This window comes from Chiloscyllium punctatum, chromosome 41, assembly GCF_047496795.1.
Source record: "Chiloscyllium punctatum isolate Juve2018m chromosome 41, sChiPun1.3, whole genome shotgun sequence".
NCBI classification, from domain to species: Eukaryota; Metazoa; Chordata; class Chondrichthyes; order Orectolobiformes; family Hemiscylliidae; genus Chiloscyllium; species Chiloscyllium punctatum.
The window spans coordinates 41530651-41548419 of record NC_092779.1 but is presented as its reverse complement, the minus strand read 5'-3'; the positions used below and the strand labels follow the sequence as shown (position 1 = coordinate 41548419).

The window sequence follows — 17769 nt, the reverse complement described above, 5'->3', positions numbered from 1 at the left end:
ACTGAAGTAGACAATCATATAGATGGACTGTGGCTACAAAACAGATCAGAGATGAGAACTTCTGTGGCAAATCATTCATTTCCTGTCTCCTCCATCTGTTACCTGCTATTCCTGTCCTCCATCAACAAGGCACCAGTCAGGAGTGTAATGTGATGTGATGGTTCCTGTTTGCCTGGATAAGTGCAGTTCCATCAAGGAGCTGGACACCATCCCAAGACTTCACTTGGTTGGCATCCACTTCCTTGGACATGCATTTCATTCAATAATAATGCACAGTAATAGTAGAATGTAACATCTTCATGATGCATTACATTAACTCACTAATATCCAATATTCTCAACACAAATACCATGTTAGCAGACCAAAGATTAGTATAAAGTTGAAAATGTTATTCATCCTTGAAGTGCAGTTTCTACCCTATAGCTAATGAACATTGAATTGTTTTCATCATCTGTACCTCTTACCCAAGATTATTCTTTATCATTAAGGTCAATCATCAAGCAAAACAGATCAAAGGTAAGAGGAAAGTGACTGTCCTCAACATCAAGGTCACATTTGATTGAGAGTGGCATCGAGGAGCCTAGCAAAACTGGAGTCAATACAAATCAGGGGAAAATGTGTCCATTGTTTGGAGTCATACCTGGCACATAGAAAAACAGTGGTAGTTGTTGGAGGTCAGTTATCTCAGCTCCAGGACATCTCTGCAGAGCTCCTCAGGATAGTCTCCTCGGCTGAACCATCTTTAGTTGTTTCATCAATGACCTTCTGTCCATCATAAGGTCAGAGGTAGGGATGTTCACCAATGATTGCACAATGCTCAGCACCATTCACGACTCCTCAAACACTGAAGCAGTCGATGTCCAAATGCAGCAGGGCCTGGACAATAATCTGGTTTGGGCTGACAAATGGCAATTAATATTCATGCCACAAAAATGTCAAACAATGACCCGCTCGATTAAGAGAGAATCTAACCATCACCTCTTAACATTCAATAGTGTTACCTTCATTAAATCCTCGGAGGTTATCATTGACCAGAAACTCAACAGGACTCTCCACATAAACACAATGGCTACAAGAGCATATCAGAGACTAGCAGTATTTCAGCAATTTACTCAAAAGCTTGTCCACCATCTACAAGACACTAGTCAGGAGTATGATGGAACACTTTCCACTTGCCTGGGTGAGGTAAAAACAATGACTGCAGATGCTGGAAACCAGATTCTGGATTAGTGGTGCTGGAAGAGCACGGCAGTTCAGGCAGCGTCCAAGTAGCTTCGAAATCAACGTTTCGGGCAAAAGCCCTTCATCAGGAATAAAGGCAGTGAGCCTGAAGCGTGGAGAGATAAGCTAGAGGAGGGTGGGGGTGGGGAGAAAGTAGCATAGAGTACAATGGGTGAGTGGGGGAGGGGATGAAGGTAATAGGTCAGGGAGGAGAGAGTGGAGTGGATAGGTGGAAAAGGAGATAGGACAGGTCACGGGGACAGTGCTGAGCTGGAAGTTTAGAACTAGGGTGAGGTGGGGGAAGGGGAAATGAGGAAACTGTTGAAGTCCACATTGATGCCCTGGGGTTGAAATGTTCCGAGGCGGTCCACATTGATGCCCTGGGGTTGAAGTGTTCCGAGGCGGTCCACATTGATGCCCTGGGGTTGAAGTGTTCCGAGGCGGTCCACATTGATGCCCTGGGGTTGAAGTGTTCCGTGCCTGGGTGAGTACAGCTCCAACAACACTCAAGAAGCTTGACACCATCCAGGACAAAGCAGCCTGCTTGATTGGCACCACATCAAAAAACATCCATTCCCTCCACCAACAGCTCTCAGTAGCATCAGTGTATACCACGTGAGAATTTCACAAAAGATCCTTAGAGAGCACCATCCAACTCATGACCACTATCATCTCGAAGGACAAAGTTAGAAGATACATGGAAACATCACAATCTGAAAGTTCCCCTCCAAAACACTCACCATCCTGATTTGGAAATATATCACCACTGGGACAAAATCCTGGAACTCCATCCCTAGCAGCATTAATATTCATGCCACAAAAATGTCAAACAATGACCGGCTCCAATAAGGGAGAATCTAACCATCACCTCTTAACATTCAATAGCAGTTTAAGAAGGTAGCTCTACATCACCTCCTGAAGGGCAACTGGGGATGGACAGTAAATACTGGCTCAGCCAGCACATGTCAAGTGTAAGTTTACAAAAAATGTTTCTCACTTTAATTAGATATTAATTATGGTCTTGCTAGTATTGTCCTTTTGCAAAAACCAATATTATTTTTTTTTACATTGCTAGACATACATCATTAAATGAAATGAAATATAAATGTGATATAACTCATTGAATAATTGGGATACATTTTTAAAAGTCAATTACTTGCTTCTCGGCTGTTGTATTTGAATGCATTGCTCCTGATACATCTATGTACCAAGAATGACCCTTTTTGCCTTACGTGTATTGACGAGAGGCAAAGATGATTAAAGGAGAAACAAATTGCTGTCAGTTGAGAGGTATACATCGACCAGGAGAGGCACTTCCTTGATTTAATGGCTCACCTGAAAGGTGATACTTCTAACAATGGACACATCCTTCATAACTGCACTGAAGTGTATGCCTAGATAATGTGTTAATTTTTGGGGCTCAAATTCTCAAACTATGTCACCTAGAGGTAAATAAATACACTGACACAGTTGAAATATCAAATTCCAAAGGTTAGTAATTCCCATAAGGTTGTTTCTAGCTCCAATGGTGTCTCGGTGTCATATTTAAAAGGCATCGAGACAACACTTCATCTCTGCAGGCATTCAACATCTTATCGTCACACCGAGACACCATTGGAATAATCAATTACTTATTTCATAAGATTTGCTGATTTCTTCAAAATATGGTGTTTGTATCTTTTGGAAAAATGAATTAAAATGAATGGTTTAAAGTGCAGTTTACATTAAATCTCTTGACATTAGCAGGACAAAAGAAAACAATGATGTAGAAAGTGTAATTGTTTCAAGAAGTCCTGTTCATTGTGACAATGTGGGTGGGTGAAACATCATTGGATTCTGTGCCTAAATTCCCAACAGAAACTCCTAGCAGGTAGACTCCATTTTCAAAAAGTATTTTGTTTACGTCCATCACAACTAGAACTGAGCAATTTCCACAATTTTCTCTTACTTGTTTCACAGTTACTTGATTAACACAAACATATAAAACCAAAGAATCACTTACCAAATTGAGGAATGTGAGATACTTCCACTGACCAGCATATAAAAATACTCCTGGAAGTGGGTGACTGTACTGAGTGTTGAGAAGCAAATAAATGAGCACAAGGTACCACACAAAAGTGGTGATGTGATATACTCTAGAAGCTATAGTTGGAAGCATGTTTGTGCCTATGGTGAAGTGATAGCATGAGCAAGATGCTAATCTTATAAGCTCATTGGATCCTACCATTTACCATCAGGCACAGGTGAGACAAGTCTGACATTTGAACAAATAACATATATTTCAATGCTCACAAAGGGAAATCATCAGCCCCTCTCTAAAATCTCTGGTTTTCCCGTTTCTTCAAACAACTGTGAAATCAGTTACACGTCAGTTAAACATTGAGAGTGCTCAAATGTGAACATTACTCACCATTATATATAGAACAGTCAACACATTTTTTTAAGTTCAGTGCTTATGCAGTGTAAATCAGTGGACATAGGATACAAAAGGCCACTTGTTTGTTATTCATACAGTGGCACTCTTTGTAATGTTTCCAAATGTAAGGTAAAGCTTTTAACAACCTGAAAGCCTGCACTGTGGAAGTTGAATAACAACTTGCTTAACAGTTGGTATTTAGCACAAAATGAAACTGCACAATGCGTGCAAGGTTCTTTTTGTGATTATATCTGGAGGGGATGTAAAAGCAGGATTCAAAAGCAGGCGAGTCAAATTTTCCCACATAATTATATTCTATTCACCTCATTCCATATTTGGACATGGAAATAATTCCAAACGTTATGGGTGCATGGGCAGAAAGTCTGCCGTTTGCCAAAACCTTCTGGATTTGAAACTTTAGCGTCATATTTAAAAGGCATTGAGACAACACTTCATCTCTGCAGTCATTCAACATCTTATCGTCACACCGAGACACCATTGGAGATGTCAGTGACCACAAAAGAAACTAATGATACCTCCATAGAGGCTCTTCTGTAGACCATCCAGGAGAGAAGGCTTATATTGTTTCCACGGGATGGCTGCAACAGGTCGTCCCTAGTTACCAACGTAACCTGGAATAAGGTAGCTCCCCATCAGGAGGGCAGCACCCTTAAGAGCACCAAGAGAGACTGGATCCATGCTAAGAATGGTTCTGCACTGGTAATCCGCTGGACATTGCCTGGGGAAGTGTCACCATATTGAGTCTATTCAATGTTTTATGAACAATGAGTAAACAGAACTATAATGTTCTTCCAAACTAAGAACTGCACACATCTGATAGATTTTCACTAAAGACTTGAATATAATAAGTCACAACTATAAGAAGTGTCCCCAGGATGAGCACATTAGAGGGATCTCAGGCACATGCATCACACCAAGCTTTAGTGATTTGTATTAACTTTGGTTCTTTTATGATACTAAATTACTTTTCACTTAGAGCAATTTAATTCCTAATGTCTTCCATTCCACATTTTGCTCACAATTAATACAAATGGATGAGGGGATTCACATCTGTGTCTGTGTTGAGCAATTCAGTGCTCCTTTATCTGTGCTAATCTTTCTCAATGCTTCTCTTTTTCTGCAAGAGAATAATAAGGATGAGTGAGCATTGAGAGGGCAGGGAGGCTGACATAAGGCTTCCAATGGACTTCAAGGAGCAGACCACTGAGCTGGCAGTTGACTAACTTCACCAACACATTCCACCCTGACCTTAAATTTACCTGGACTATCTCTGACACCTCGCTCCCCTTCCTGGACCTCTCCATCTCCATTAGTGACGACCGACTTGACACTGACATTTTTTACAAACCCACTGACTCCCATAGCTACCTGGATTACACCTCTTCCCACCCTATCTCTTGCAAAAATGCCATCCCGTATTCCCAATTTCTCTGCCTCCGCCGTATCTGCTCCCAGGAGGACCAGTTCCACCATAGGACACACCAGATGGCCTACTTCTTTAGAGACCGCACTTTCCCTTCCCACATGGTTAAAGATGCCCTCCAACGCATCTCGTCCACATCCCGCACCTCAGCCCTCAGACCCCACCCCTCCAACCGTAACAAGGACAGAACGCCCCTGGTGCTCACCTTCCACCCTACAAACCTTCGCATCAACCAAATCATCCACCGACATTTCCGCCACCTCCAAAAAGACCCCACCACCAGGGATATATTTCCCTCCCCACCCCTTTCCGCCTTCTGCAAAGACCGTTCCCTCCGTGACTACCTGGTCAGGTCCACACCCCCCTACGACCCACCCTCCCATTCTGGCACTTTCCCCTGCCACCGCAGGAACGGTAAAACCTGTGCCCACACCTCCTCCCTCACCTCTATCCAAGGCCCTAAAGGAGCCTTCCACATCCATCAAAGTTTCACCTGCACATCCACTAATATCATTTATTGTATCCGTTGCTCCCGATGTGGTCTCCTCCACATTGGGGAGACTGGGCGCCTCCTAGCAGAGCGCTTTAGGGAACATCTCCGAGACACCCGCACCAATCAACCAAACCGCCCCGTGGCCCAACATTTCAACTCCCCCTCCCACTCTGCCGAGGACATGGAGGTCCTGGGCCTCCTTCACCGCCGCTCCCTCACCACCAGACGCCTGGAGGAAGAACGCCTCATCTTCCGCCTCGGAACACTTCAACCCCAGGGCATCAATGTGGACTTTAACAGCATCCTCATTTCCCCTTCCCCTACCTCATCCTAGTTTCAAACTTCCAGCTCAGTTGCTGTCTCCTTGACTTGTCCTACCTGCCTATCTTCTTTTCCACCTATCCACTCCACCCTCTCCTCCTTGACCTATCACCTTCATCTCCTCCCCCACTCACCCATTGTACTCTATGCTACTCTCTCCCCACCCCCACCCTCCTCTAGCTTATCTCTCCATGCTTCAGGCTCACTGCCTTTATTCCTGATGAAGGGCTTTTGCCCGAAACGTTGATTTCGCTGCTCGTTGGATGCTGCCTGAACTGCTGTGCTCTTCCAGCACCACTAATCCAGTACTAAGGAGATGTGCCTACTCAAAGGGAGATTGAATATCTACAACAATAGAGTGACCAAGCTACAAAGCAACTACTTCCAGCTGCACTCCATACAGTAGTTTTGAAATAAAACCTTTGATAAAGCATTTCACAACATGAATAAATTGGTACATTTTTATGTGTAGCCTCCAGAGTTCAGGCCTTCCTCCCAACTCTCCACTAGTGTGGAGACTCTACTGAGTCTCTACTGAGTCATGGATCTAGAATGGGATCCGGTTCACAGCCTGGTGAGCACAGCACTAACAAAGACCCACAGTTAAAGGAGGAAGAAACAGGCCTTTGACTCTCAGAGGACTGCTGGACAACATGCTCCTGCTGAGCCTAATACAGATGATGATGAACCCCCAGACTTGCTGTTAATGAGCTGCTATAGGTACAGAAGCAATCAGAGATCATGTGCAGACTGTGGTGAAAGGAAGATGAATCAGACCAGAGTTTGTCGGATATTGCAGCTCCATTATGTAAGGGCATAGCTGCCTTTATGGAATGAACAGGGACAAGTACAATGGAGAACGAGGTCCAGCAGAATGATCTGTGCCTGCTCGGTATGTCCAGGGACTTTCACTCCATTGTGCAGGTAACATATGCATTCATTCAATGGTTAGGTAAGAGGGATCCCAGGAACATTTTGCAATCTCAAAATGCTCCATCCCCACAAGGGATTAGGAAGACACCTTTGTACTTTGACAAGGTGGAGGAGTGACTTGGGCAGGCACCCAAGTGGTTGTTACCTTGCAATACTCTTGCTGTCACACTGCCTCCCCTCTGCCAGGGACCAAAATGCCTGCATCAGGTCAGGCTGAAAAGATTGTGTCTGCAACCTGTGCTGGATCCCTCCATGCCCCTGACTACCAGAAGGCAAAGTCATCCGAGATAAGTTAATAAAGTACTCAGCAGGCTTCCTCAAGCTGAGGTGTGTCAGCTGGGATGGTACCAAGAAAGATTACACAACATTTAAGTCACTTTAGGTGAACAGGTGTCAATGTTCCTCACAACATTATTGAAATAAATACAACACTTTGTTCTAAATTCCTTTAATCTATTTGAATCGGTCAGGTGTTCCGGCAATTCATGCTTTTCCTTGTGGACAACTTTGAGGGAGCTGACTACCGCTTAATGGCCTTAATTTCAGTGGCCATAAAGTGCTACCCACTACTCTTGACCCACTTCAATTTGCCTATCGGACCAACAGATCCAAGTCAGATGCCATTCATTGCTCTTTACTCCTCCCTAGAACATCTTGATACCAAGAACAGCTACGTAAGAATCCTACACATTGACTACAGTTCAGCCTTCAACACTATTATCCCCTTGAGACTGATTACTAAACTTAGTGATCTCGGACTAAGCCCCACTCTCTGCAACTGGATCCTCAGTTTCCTGACCCACAGGCCACAATCAATGAAGTTTGGGGACAATATTTCATCCTCACTAACACTCACCACTGGAGCCCCCCAGGGGTGCATACTCACCCTCCCTATTGTACTCACTGTATACCCATGAATGCATGACCAAATAACAGACTAATGCCATTTATAAGTTCGCTGATGACACCACCATAGTTGGTCAAATCTCAGATGCCAATGAAATAGACTACAGACAGGACGTGGAAGACCTGGAAAAATGGTGCACCGAGAACAACCTAGCTGTCAATGCCGGCAAAACCAATTATTGACTTGCAGCGGGATGTTACTCATGCCTCCCTACACATCAACAGCACAGAAGTGGAATGAGTGGAGAGTGTCAAGCTCCTGGGAGTGGTCATCCACAACAAGCTTTCGTGGACTGTTCATGTGTTCGCACTGGCTACAAAGGCCCAACAACGTCTCTTCTTCCTCAGGCAGCTGAGGAAATTTGACATGATGGCGAATACCCTTGCCAACTTTTATAGGTGCGCCATCGAGAGCATTCTATCTGGATGTATCACTACCCGGTTTGGCAACTGTACCATTCAAGATTGGAGACGGTTACAGAGAGCAGTGAACTCGGCCTGGACAATCACAAAGGCCAACCTCCCATCTATAGAATCCATCTACCAGGCCCGCTGTCAAGGAAAGGCCACCAGCATTCTCAAAGATCCATCCCACCCTGGCAATGCTTTTCTACAACCTCTACCATCAGGGAGAAAGTATATAAACCTGAAAACACACACCAGTCAGTTTTGAAACAGTTTTTACCCTACTGCTGTTAGAATACTGAATGGACTCACAAGCTCTTCACATTCGCCTGTACCTATGCTTTTGTTTTTGCCAGTATTTACCTATTATTTACTTATCTATTCTACTTAACTCTGTGATCTGTTTGCATTGCTCGCAAGGTAAAGCTTTTCACTGTGCCTTGGTACACGTGACAATAAATTCAATTCACTTCAATTCAGATATTCATATATGCACCAAAGAACACTGAGGCTTTGAGCCCTCTATGAAAAACATAAATCTGGAAACAGGAAGCTAAGTTCTATAGTGGTTGCAGCAGTCAACCAGTGTACTTTGACCCCTCTACTACTCACAGATATTTGGATATCTCTTGCAATTTAATGTTGAGTCATAGAAGAATAATCTCTATGTAAACCTACAGAATGTATACTTGGTCATTGTCAGGAAATGGAACTGGATGTTATCAGTGCAAAGAGAACAATTTTAATTACAATCAATAGTAATTAAATACCTTAATGTCTAACAATTTTCTTGGGGGCAGGAAGCTCTCAGTATCAAAATTGACTAATATTTCTGATTATTGGGAGAATATAAATGCTCAGGCAAGAGACCTTAAGAGAAGATATGAGAGCAGAATTTGGCCATTCAGCCCATTGAGTCTGCTCCACCATTTGATCATGGCTGACATGTTTCTCAACCCCAACACATCTTTTCCCCTTAACCACTGGTCTCCTTACTAATCAAGAACCATTCTATCTCTGTCTCAAATAAACTCTATAACTTGGTCTCCATAGCCCCCTGCGCCAATGCATTCCACAGATTAATCATACACTGGCCGAAGAAATTTCTCCTAATCTCAGTTCTAAAGGGTCATCCCTTCACTCACAGGCTGGGTCCTCAGATCATAGTCTCTCCAACTAATGGAAATATCTCCTCCACACCTACTCTATCCAGGCCTCTCAGTATGCAAAGTCAGTCACATTCCTGTACTGGTCTACCTCATCTCACAACTGCTGTGGCCTCCTCACTTTTTTCAGCCTCCCCTGCTTCCTCATCCAAGGAGACAAGTTGTGTGGTCAATTGCCCTCTCTTCTCAGTCCTCTTTTGGACATTGAGCTGGGTTGTAGGCTATATTCTTTTAGAGTCATAGAGTCCTACAGCACGGAGACAGGCCCTTTGGCCCAAACTGATCCATGCCAACCAAAATGTCCATCTACACTAACCCCATTTCCCTGGACTTGGCCCGTATCCTTCTAAAACCTTTCCTATCCATGTATTTATCAGAATGCCTTGTAAATGTTGCCAAAGTACCCGCCTCAACCACTTCCGCTGTCAGATCATTCCTCATGTGTACCATCCTCTGTGTAAAAGTTATCCATTTTATTCTTTCCCCACTAAACATGAACTGATGCCCTCTAGTCCTCAATTCCCCAACCCTGGGAAAAAGATTGAGAGCGTTCATCCTATTTATGCTTCTCATGATCTTATACACTTCTATAAGCTCCCCCCTCAGTCTCCTACACGCCAAAGAAAAAGATCGTAGCTTGTCCAACCTCTCCCGATAACTCAGACCATTGAGTCCTGGCAACATCCTTGTAAATATCTTCTGCACTCTTTCCAGTTTAATAACATCCTTCTTATAGCAAGGCAACCAAAACTGAACACAATACTCCAACTGTGGCCTCACCAACATCCTGTACAACTGTAATATCACTTCCCAATTCCTGTACTCAATGCCCTGACTGGTGAAGGCCAGTGTGCCAAAAGCCTTCTTCACTGCCCTGTCTACCTGTGACTACACTCCAGAGAACCATTCACCTGAACTCCAAGGTCCCTCCGTTCCACTACACTCCTTAAGGCCCGACCATTCACCATGACACTCCTACCTTGATTTGACTTTCTAAAATGCAAGACCTCACACTTATCTATATTAAACTCCATTTGCCATTTCTTGGTTTACCAACCCAGCTTCAAGATCCTGCTGCAATTGCTGATAACCTTCCTCACTGTCCACGATACCGCCTATTTTAGAGTCATGTGCAAAAGTACTAATCATGCCTTGTACATTCTCATCCAAATCATTGATATCCAGAGGAATCTCGATTATCCGAGCAAGATGGGCGGGCAGTATTTCGTTTGGATCATTGATTACTCGGTTAATTGTTTTCCTCTGGGGTTTGGAGTTTTCTGTGACGTCTGAGCTCGTTCAGGAAACTAGGCAGCAGCACACAGCGTGCGAGCCCCCACCCCCATCCGCTTACCACCCACACCCAACCCCCAACACTGTCTGATCCCCAAACCCTGTCTGCCCCCTGCCACTCCCACCCCACCCCCCCAACACTATCTGCTCCCCCAAACCACGCCCGCCCTCATCTGCCTCCCAAATCCCGTCCACCCCCAACCCTGTCCAACACCGTCCCCTGTCCGCCCCCAACCCTGACCCCATTCACTCCCACCCACCATCAACCCCCCTCCCCCCACCCATGGGGCAGGTGGACTGCCTTTGTTGGGTAAGTCTCCAAATAGCGCACATACACACACACACACACACACTCACACGCACACATACACACACGCACACACACAACTTTTTTGACAGATTCCACCTCTGCCCTGTACAATCTCTCCCTGTTGGAGAGATTATCTGGGGAAGGGGGTTTAAGGGTTCACCTCTGTGTAGAACTCCAGGGAAAGTGTGGGGGGAGAGAGGGAGGTCAGTCATTTAGAGATGGTGCCTGACCTGTCCAGGACTGTTCTCGGCAGCATTTCAGTGAGCAGAGTTCGTTTTTAATCATTGTACCTATAAACAAAAGACACGATCAGGGTTGAAACAGCTGTTTGACGTAATGTTTCTGTCAGGACCTTGAAATCCCCTTCGGATAATCCGATATTCGATTAATTGATATTCAGATAATCGAGGTTCCTCTGCAGATAACAAACAGTGATGGGGCCAGCACTGACCCAAGGCACTCCACCAATCACAGGCCTCCAGTCCATCAAGCATCCTTCCACTATTACCCATTACTTCCTACCATCAAGCCAATTGTGTATGCAATTTGCCAGCTTCCTCTGGATTCCATGTGAGCTAACCCTCCAGAGCAGCCTACCATGTGTAACCTTATCAAAGGCTTTTCTGAAATCCATTTCGACAACATCTACTGCCCTTCCTGGTCAGATCATCAGAGCACTCTAACAAATTTGTGAGGCATGATCTCCCATGCACAAAGCTGTGCTGATTATTCCTAATCAACCCCTGTCTTTGCAAATGCATGTACAGCTTATCTCTCAGAACTTTCTCAACTAACGTATCCACCACAGATGTTAAGCTTACTGGTCTATGGTTCCCAGGGTTTTCTTTGCAGCCGTTCTTGAACAGGGACACAACATTCGCTACCGTCCAGTCTTCCAGGACTTCACCCGTGGCTAATGTTGATGCAATAATATCATTCAGGGACCCTGAAATTTTTTCTCTCACCTCTTGCAGTGTTCTAGGATATATCTGGTCAGGACCAGGAGATTTATCCACCGTCAGGCACTCTAATACATCCAGCACCTCTTGTACTGTGATACGGACTGTCCCCAAGGTATGACCACTAACTCCCCCAAATTCCAAGTCTTCATGTTTCTCTCCACAGTCAACATAGAAACATTCATTGAAGAACTTCCCCAACTCCTTTGGATTTACTCTGGATATCAATGACCCAAGGCAGTCCAACAATGGGAAATACCCAATGTTCTTTATTAAAGAAAAAGGACAGTACAAAAATACTGCAAAATGTTATCCTACAATGCCTACAACCACAAATGAAATGGTTTATCCTAACATGCCTGAGGATTAGATCAAAACTGGTGTTCAGCCATCTCTGTGTTAAACCTCCAACCACTGATTGGATAACCTCCTGAGGTAGCTAACTAAGCTGTCATGCATGTTTTCTCTTACATTTTGTTTTTTTCCATACATACAAACTGCATTCAAACTTCAGCACTGTCCAGTCCCAAGAAAATTGATCAGTTTGACCACTGGATAACATCACAAATGTATCAAGTTTGCCAAGGATAGTCTGATCAAGTAACTTTTTAGGACTTGCTTGTTTTCCTTGGAAAGAGGCTTATCTTTTGTTCTTATCAAATGTTGACCTCAGCTTCAACTTGCTCACGCTGTTACCACCTTATGTGTCACCTCATCGGGTTGATGATATTTACACAGCACAATTTTATGACAATCACAAATTGAGTTCATAAACGGAGCACATTATCACATCTAATTCACTGTGCCAGGATTAAGCAATACTTCAGCCAGGCACCCCATGACAGTTCACTTATCACTGCTGAGTTTACAGCACTTGATTGAACCACAAATACATTCTTTCAGACACAGAAACATTTTAAAACCAATGACCTTTCTAATAATTAGGTCATCCTCAGACTTGATACGCTTTTTTCTTCTCATTTCTTTTTGGCTAACCCAGCAAATTTTAGATTGAAATCTATAAAGCTATAGCACACAATCGCTGGAGTGCTCCTTCTGAGCAGTTCAGGAAATGGAACCATCTAATTCACTGTGCCCGGTTTAAGCAATACTTCAGCCAGTGTACACACACAGACACAATCTCTGTCTCTCTTCCTCCCTCCCACAAACTCATGCACACACAGATATAAGGCTATGGGGTGAATTTGCATTTGCAGAATTGTGATTGCAGATACATTCTATTTTTGCTCAACAAGCACACACCCTGCAGGCAGTCAATCCAAACAGTCAATCCATGTAACATTTTATAAATACCTACTTTGGAAATAGAACCAGTCTGACTCAAGATTGGGATAAAGACAGACTCCAACCTCATACCTTTAATGCATTGTCTGTGCTGAGATGTCACCTATTTTTTATAAAACCTTAAGTTATCTTGAGAATGTAATTTGAAAGAAGTTCTGGGATTTACATGTTAATGAACCAAAACCTTCAACCCATTCTAAAAGATGAAAGACTTAACAGCAATCTAGATTTAGTCAATATGTTGTTTTAATTGCATGTCACTGTGATCTTTTGCTATAAATTCTGTGTCTTATGATCCTGCTCCACTAGCTATCTGATGAAGGTGCAACGCTCCAAAAGCTAGTATTTCCAAATAAACCTGTTGGACTATAACTTGGTGTTGTGTAATTTTTAACTGAGTGCATAGGTAGCATTGTAGCGCTGTTTGCCATAAATCTATGGATTTCACACTGGGGATCTTAGCCCTACCTCTGGGGTCTAGCAACAAGCTAGCTGTGGAGATATTTAATAATGAGATGGATAGGTTCTTGAGTATCTGTAGCAGTTACCCTGGCACTGTGAAGAAAATCATTGACTTTCTTAATATTGGCCATTCCTCTGCACCATGGAGACTGTATTGACCCAGGTGACAACCTCAGACCAGGATGCCAGTGACTGCTGTTGTCATGGTCTCCTCATCCTGTTCCTGGGAAGAGGTTGTCTTTTCTTCACCAAGGTCTCCAGGTCCTTGTCAGATAATTGAGGAACCATCTCCCCCATCTACAATGTCCTCAGACTGACTATCTGTCAATGGGCAGGTTCAGAATGCTAGAGTTGTTCTGCGTGCACAAAAACCTTTTAACTTTGATGCCAAGGATGGTTGTCTTTCTGCCAACAGTTTTCTTTTCCTGGGAACAGTAACATAGGGTTAGAGTATGGCAGGAGGGATGCCCTTGGTGTAGGACAGGTGATTAGTGAGACAAGTTTGGTAAATATGGTGAAAAATCCCATTAAAATTTCTAAGGCTATCAATGCTGCAGCAGATCTTCCAAATTCACGACCACTTCCATCAAGAAGGGCAAAGGCAGCTGATGCACAGGAACACTATCGAATGCACATGCACCTCAAAGCCACTCACCATCCGGACCTGAAAGTAATATGACCATTCCTTCACTGTGACTGGGTTAAATTCTGGAATTCCCTCCCTGACATCATTGTGGGTCCATCAACTGTACATAGACTGCAGCGCTTCAAGAAGGTGCAGGTTAGGTGAATTGGCCATGCTAAATTGTCTATAGCGTTAGGTGAAGGGGTAAATGTAAGGGAATGGGTCTGGGTGGTTGCACGTCGGTGTGGACCTGTTGGGTCGAAGGGCCTATTTCCACACTGTAAGCAATCAATCAAACTTGGCTTTTCGTGCTACGTTCCCCTGAGAATCAATCACCCCCTTACATTTGTGGGCGGCACGGTGGCACAGTGGTTAGCACTGTTGCCTCACAGTGCCAGAGACCCGGGTTCAATTCCCAACTCAGGCGAATGACTGTGTGGAGTTTACACGTTCTACCCGTGTCTGTGTGGGTTTCCTCCGGGTGCTCCGGTTTCCTCCCACAGTCACAAAGATGTGCAGGTCAGGTGAATTGGCCATGCCAAATTGCCCGTAGTGTTAGGTAAAGGGGTAAATGTAGGGGAATGGGTGGGTTGCGCTTCAGCAGGTCAGTGTGGACTTGTTGGGCCGAAGGGCCTGTTTCCACACTGTAAGTAATCTAATCTAAAGGCAGCTCACCATCACCTTCTCAAGGACAACTGGAAATGGATAATAAATGCTGCCCCAGCCAGTGAGCTCCACATCCCACAAGTGAATAAAAATAAGATTGAAAATGGGCTGCATTTCCGATATCAATCCAGTTAGATCAGATAGTATGGCTCTTGATCTTTATTAAATGTAGAGATCCATTTCAGATTACAGACCAATTGTAGAACAATTAGCTTACAGAGATCAGTTTCAGAAAACAATAACATCCATTAGTGAATTCTGATGGCAGGTCTAATAATATGCTTACGCATTTTTAAGCAAACCCCAAGTTAGGCTATCTTTTCTTTAAATAACATCCTGTCTTCATGTTTTTTAAAGAATTGCATTTATCAAAATGTTGCAGTTGTTATACTATAATTTCTACCAAAACACACACTCTTTCAATTGCTTTTTCAATCAGTAGTTGTCATTGTTAATATTCTGAGCCAATCTCGTGTTTGGTTCCTGGGTAGCTGGTGACAGATGAGTGTGTGTGTGGATAACATAACAGAAACATCCAGCGAAGGAGGAGAAAGCATCAATCTCTCTTCCTTTCTTTTCTATGTGTGGAGGAGTAAAGAAGAATCCCTGGCAACTTGTTGCTCCCTCTAACCTGTCCTTTATGATCTGTTCTCTGCAAATCCCCTGTTGAAAGGGATGGAGAGAAATGCCTTCAGAGGCAACGAAAGGGAAAATTCTCAACCAGCAAATGAAATTAGTATCCCACAGCTTCATGACATCAGGAAAGAGCAGGAAGGAGCAGAAAGGAATTCAATGTCTATGATCTGGACTGTTGCCAGAATTATGATTCTCTTAGTTTGTTTTTCTTTTTCTGCCTATAATATTTGTGTCTTATCTTTTCTCTCTATGTATCTGTATGGTGCAAGATTGGCAAAAAGGAGTGGAGTGTAAGTTATAGCCATACAAGTTAGCAATTCATATTTCTTCTTTGCCATTAGTAAAGAACAGGATGATACAATAAATAGCTTTTTTCTTTTTTTCATATTCTTGGGGATCTGAGTTTCACTGGCTGATCAGCATATATTACCTAACCTAGTTGCACTTGGTGGTGAACTGACTTCTTCAACTGCTGCAGTCTATGTGCTGCAGGTAGACTTGTAATACTGTTAGGGAATGTATTCCAGGATTTCGACATAGTGAAGGAACAGTGATATAATTCCAAGTCAGATGGTGAGTGGCATTGTGTTCTCATGTATCTGCTGTCCTTGTCCTCTGAGATGGAAATAGTTGTGCACTTGGGACGTGCTGTTTAAGGATCTTTGGCAAATTTCTGCAGTACATCTTATAGAGAGTACAAACTACTACTTCAGAGCATCAATGGTGGAGGGATTGGATGATGATGGGTGTAGTGCCAATCAAGTGGGCTACTTTGTTCTGGATGGTATCAAATTTCTTGAGTGTTGTTGGTGTTAGAGTCATCCAGGCAAGTGGGGAACATTCCATCACAAGCCTGACTTGTGCATTGTAGATGGGAAAAACTCGGTAAAAACAATGACTGCAGATGCTGGAAACCAGATTCTGGATTAGTGATGCTGGAAGAGCACAGCAGTTCAGGCAGCATCCAAGTAGCTTCAAAATCGACGTTTCGGGCAAAAGACCTTCATCAGGGATCAGCCCTTTACCATTCCTGATGAAGGGCTTTTGCCCGAAACGTCGAATTCAGGGAATAGCAGAGCTTGATTTCCAGTGCACTATCCCAGTGAGGCATGACAATCACTTACTGCAAATCTGATTTTTTAATTTCAAAAATATACATTACTCACAAAATATCTTTATATACATACATTGTCCCTTAAGCAGTTCAGCTTTGTACAGGAGCATATGAAGAAACAAACAAACATTAGGATTTGATTCTATCCAACAAACCCAAAGGGCTTTCTTACTTGTACAAGACTATGTTAACATATACTTGAGGCACTGGGGGAGTTCTGATAACTGAATGGACCCCATTTAACTTCAGCAGAAGTACCTGAGATGGTGATCTTTCCCCACTGCGCCTTGACATTATGCTTAAGTCCATCCTCAGCAAGTGGGCGGCACGGTGGCACAGTGGTTAGCACTGCTGCCTCACAGCGCCTGAGACCTGGGTTCAATTCCCGCCTCAGGCGACTGACTGTGTGGAGTTTGCACGTTCTCCCCGTGTCTGCGTGGGTTTCCTCCGGGTGCTCCGGTTTCCTCCCACAGTCCAAAGATGTGCAGGCCAGGTGAATTGGCCATGCTAAATTGCCCATAGTGTTAGGTAAGGGGTAAATGTAGATGTGGGGCGGTGTGGACTTGTTGGGCGGAAGGGCCTGTTTCCACACTGTAAGTAATCTAATTCTAATCTTCGGATTTTGGAATATACAGTCGGTTGAGGTCAACTCCTTACTTTGGAGGGCCAACAAGTTTTAACCAGACCAAAAAGCAACTTTCACTAAGTTGATGGTTGTCCAAGCGCAATTGATGTTCTTCACTGTGTACATCCCACAGAACAGATGAACACAGAGTCCTTACATCATGGAGCTGCTTGGGACGAACCTCAACAAAAACCAATGAAACTCTCTCCAAACTTCCTCTGCAAAGGCATATCCAGGAGGAGAGGTGTGATAGTCTCTACCCCCTCACTTCGCTTCAAGAGCAGGGTGCAGTGGCAAAGAGAGTCTGGGTGTACATGAAGAATCTCACATGTATGCCCTTCCCACCACCAGCCATGCGATGTCTTGGTGCTTATTGGAATAATCTGATGATGAAGCATTCTGCTAATTGACTTGGACAGTTTGTGCAGGGAATAACCTGACTGGATCCACCCTTTCCTTTTCCCTCAAG

At 43.8% G+C, this 17769-nt stretch overlaps 1 protein-coding gene across 3 annotated transcripts in view; it reads right to left on the bottom strand.

Annotated features, from left to right (window-relative positions):
* LOC140465004 (androgen-dependent TFPI-regulating protein-like) overlaps window positions 1–3392 on the bottom strand; it is a 122484-nt gene extending 119092 nt beyond the window's left edge. For all 3 annotated transcript variants that reach the window (XM_072560779.1, XM_072560780.1, XM_072560781.1), the window contains exon 1: window positions 3224–3392. In XM_072560779.1, the coding sequence (XP_072416880.1) occupies window positions 3224–3379 (156 nt within the window). In that variant the 5' untranslated portion in view covers window positions 3380–3392. The remainder of the gene's footprint in view (window positions 1–3223) is intronic.
* Between the last annotated feature and the right edge of the window lie 14377 nt (window positions 3393–17769).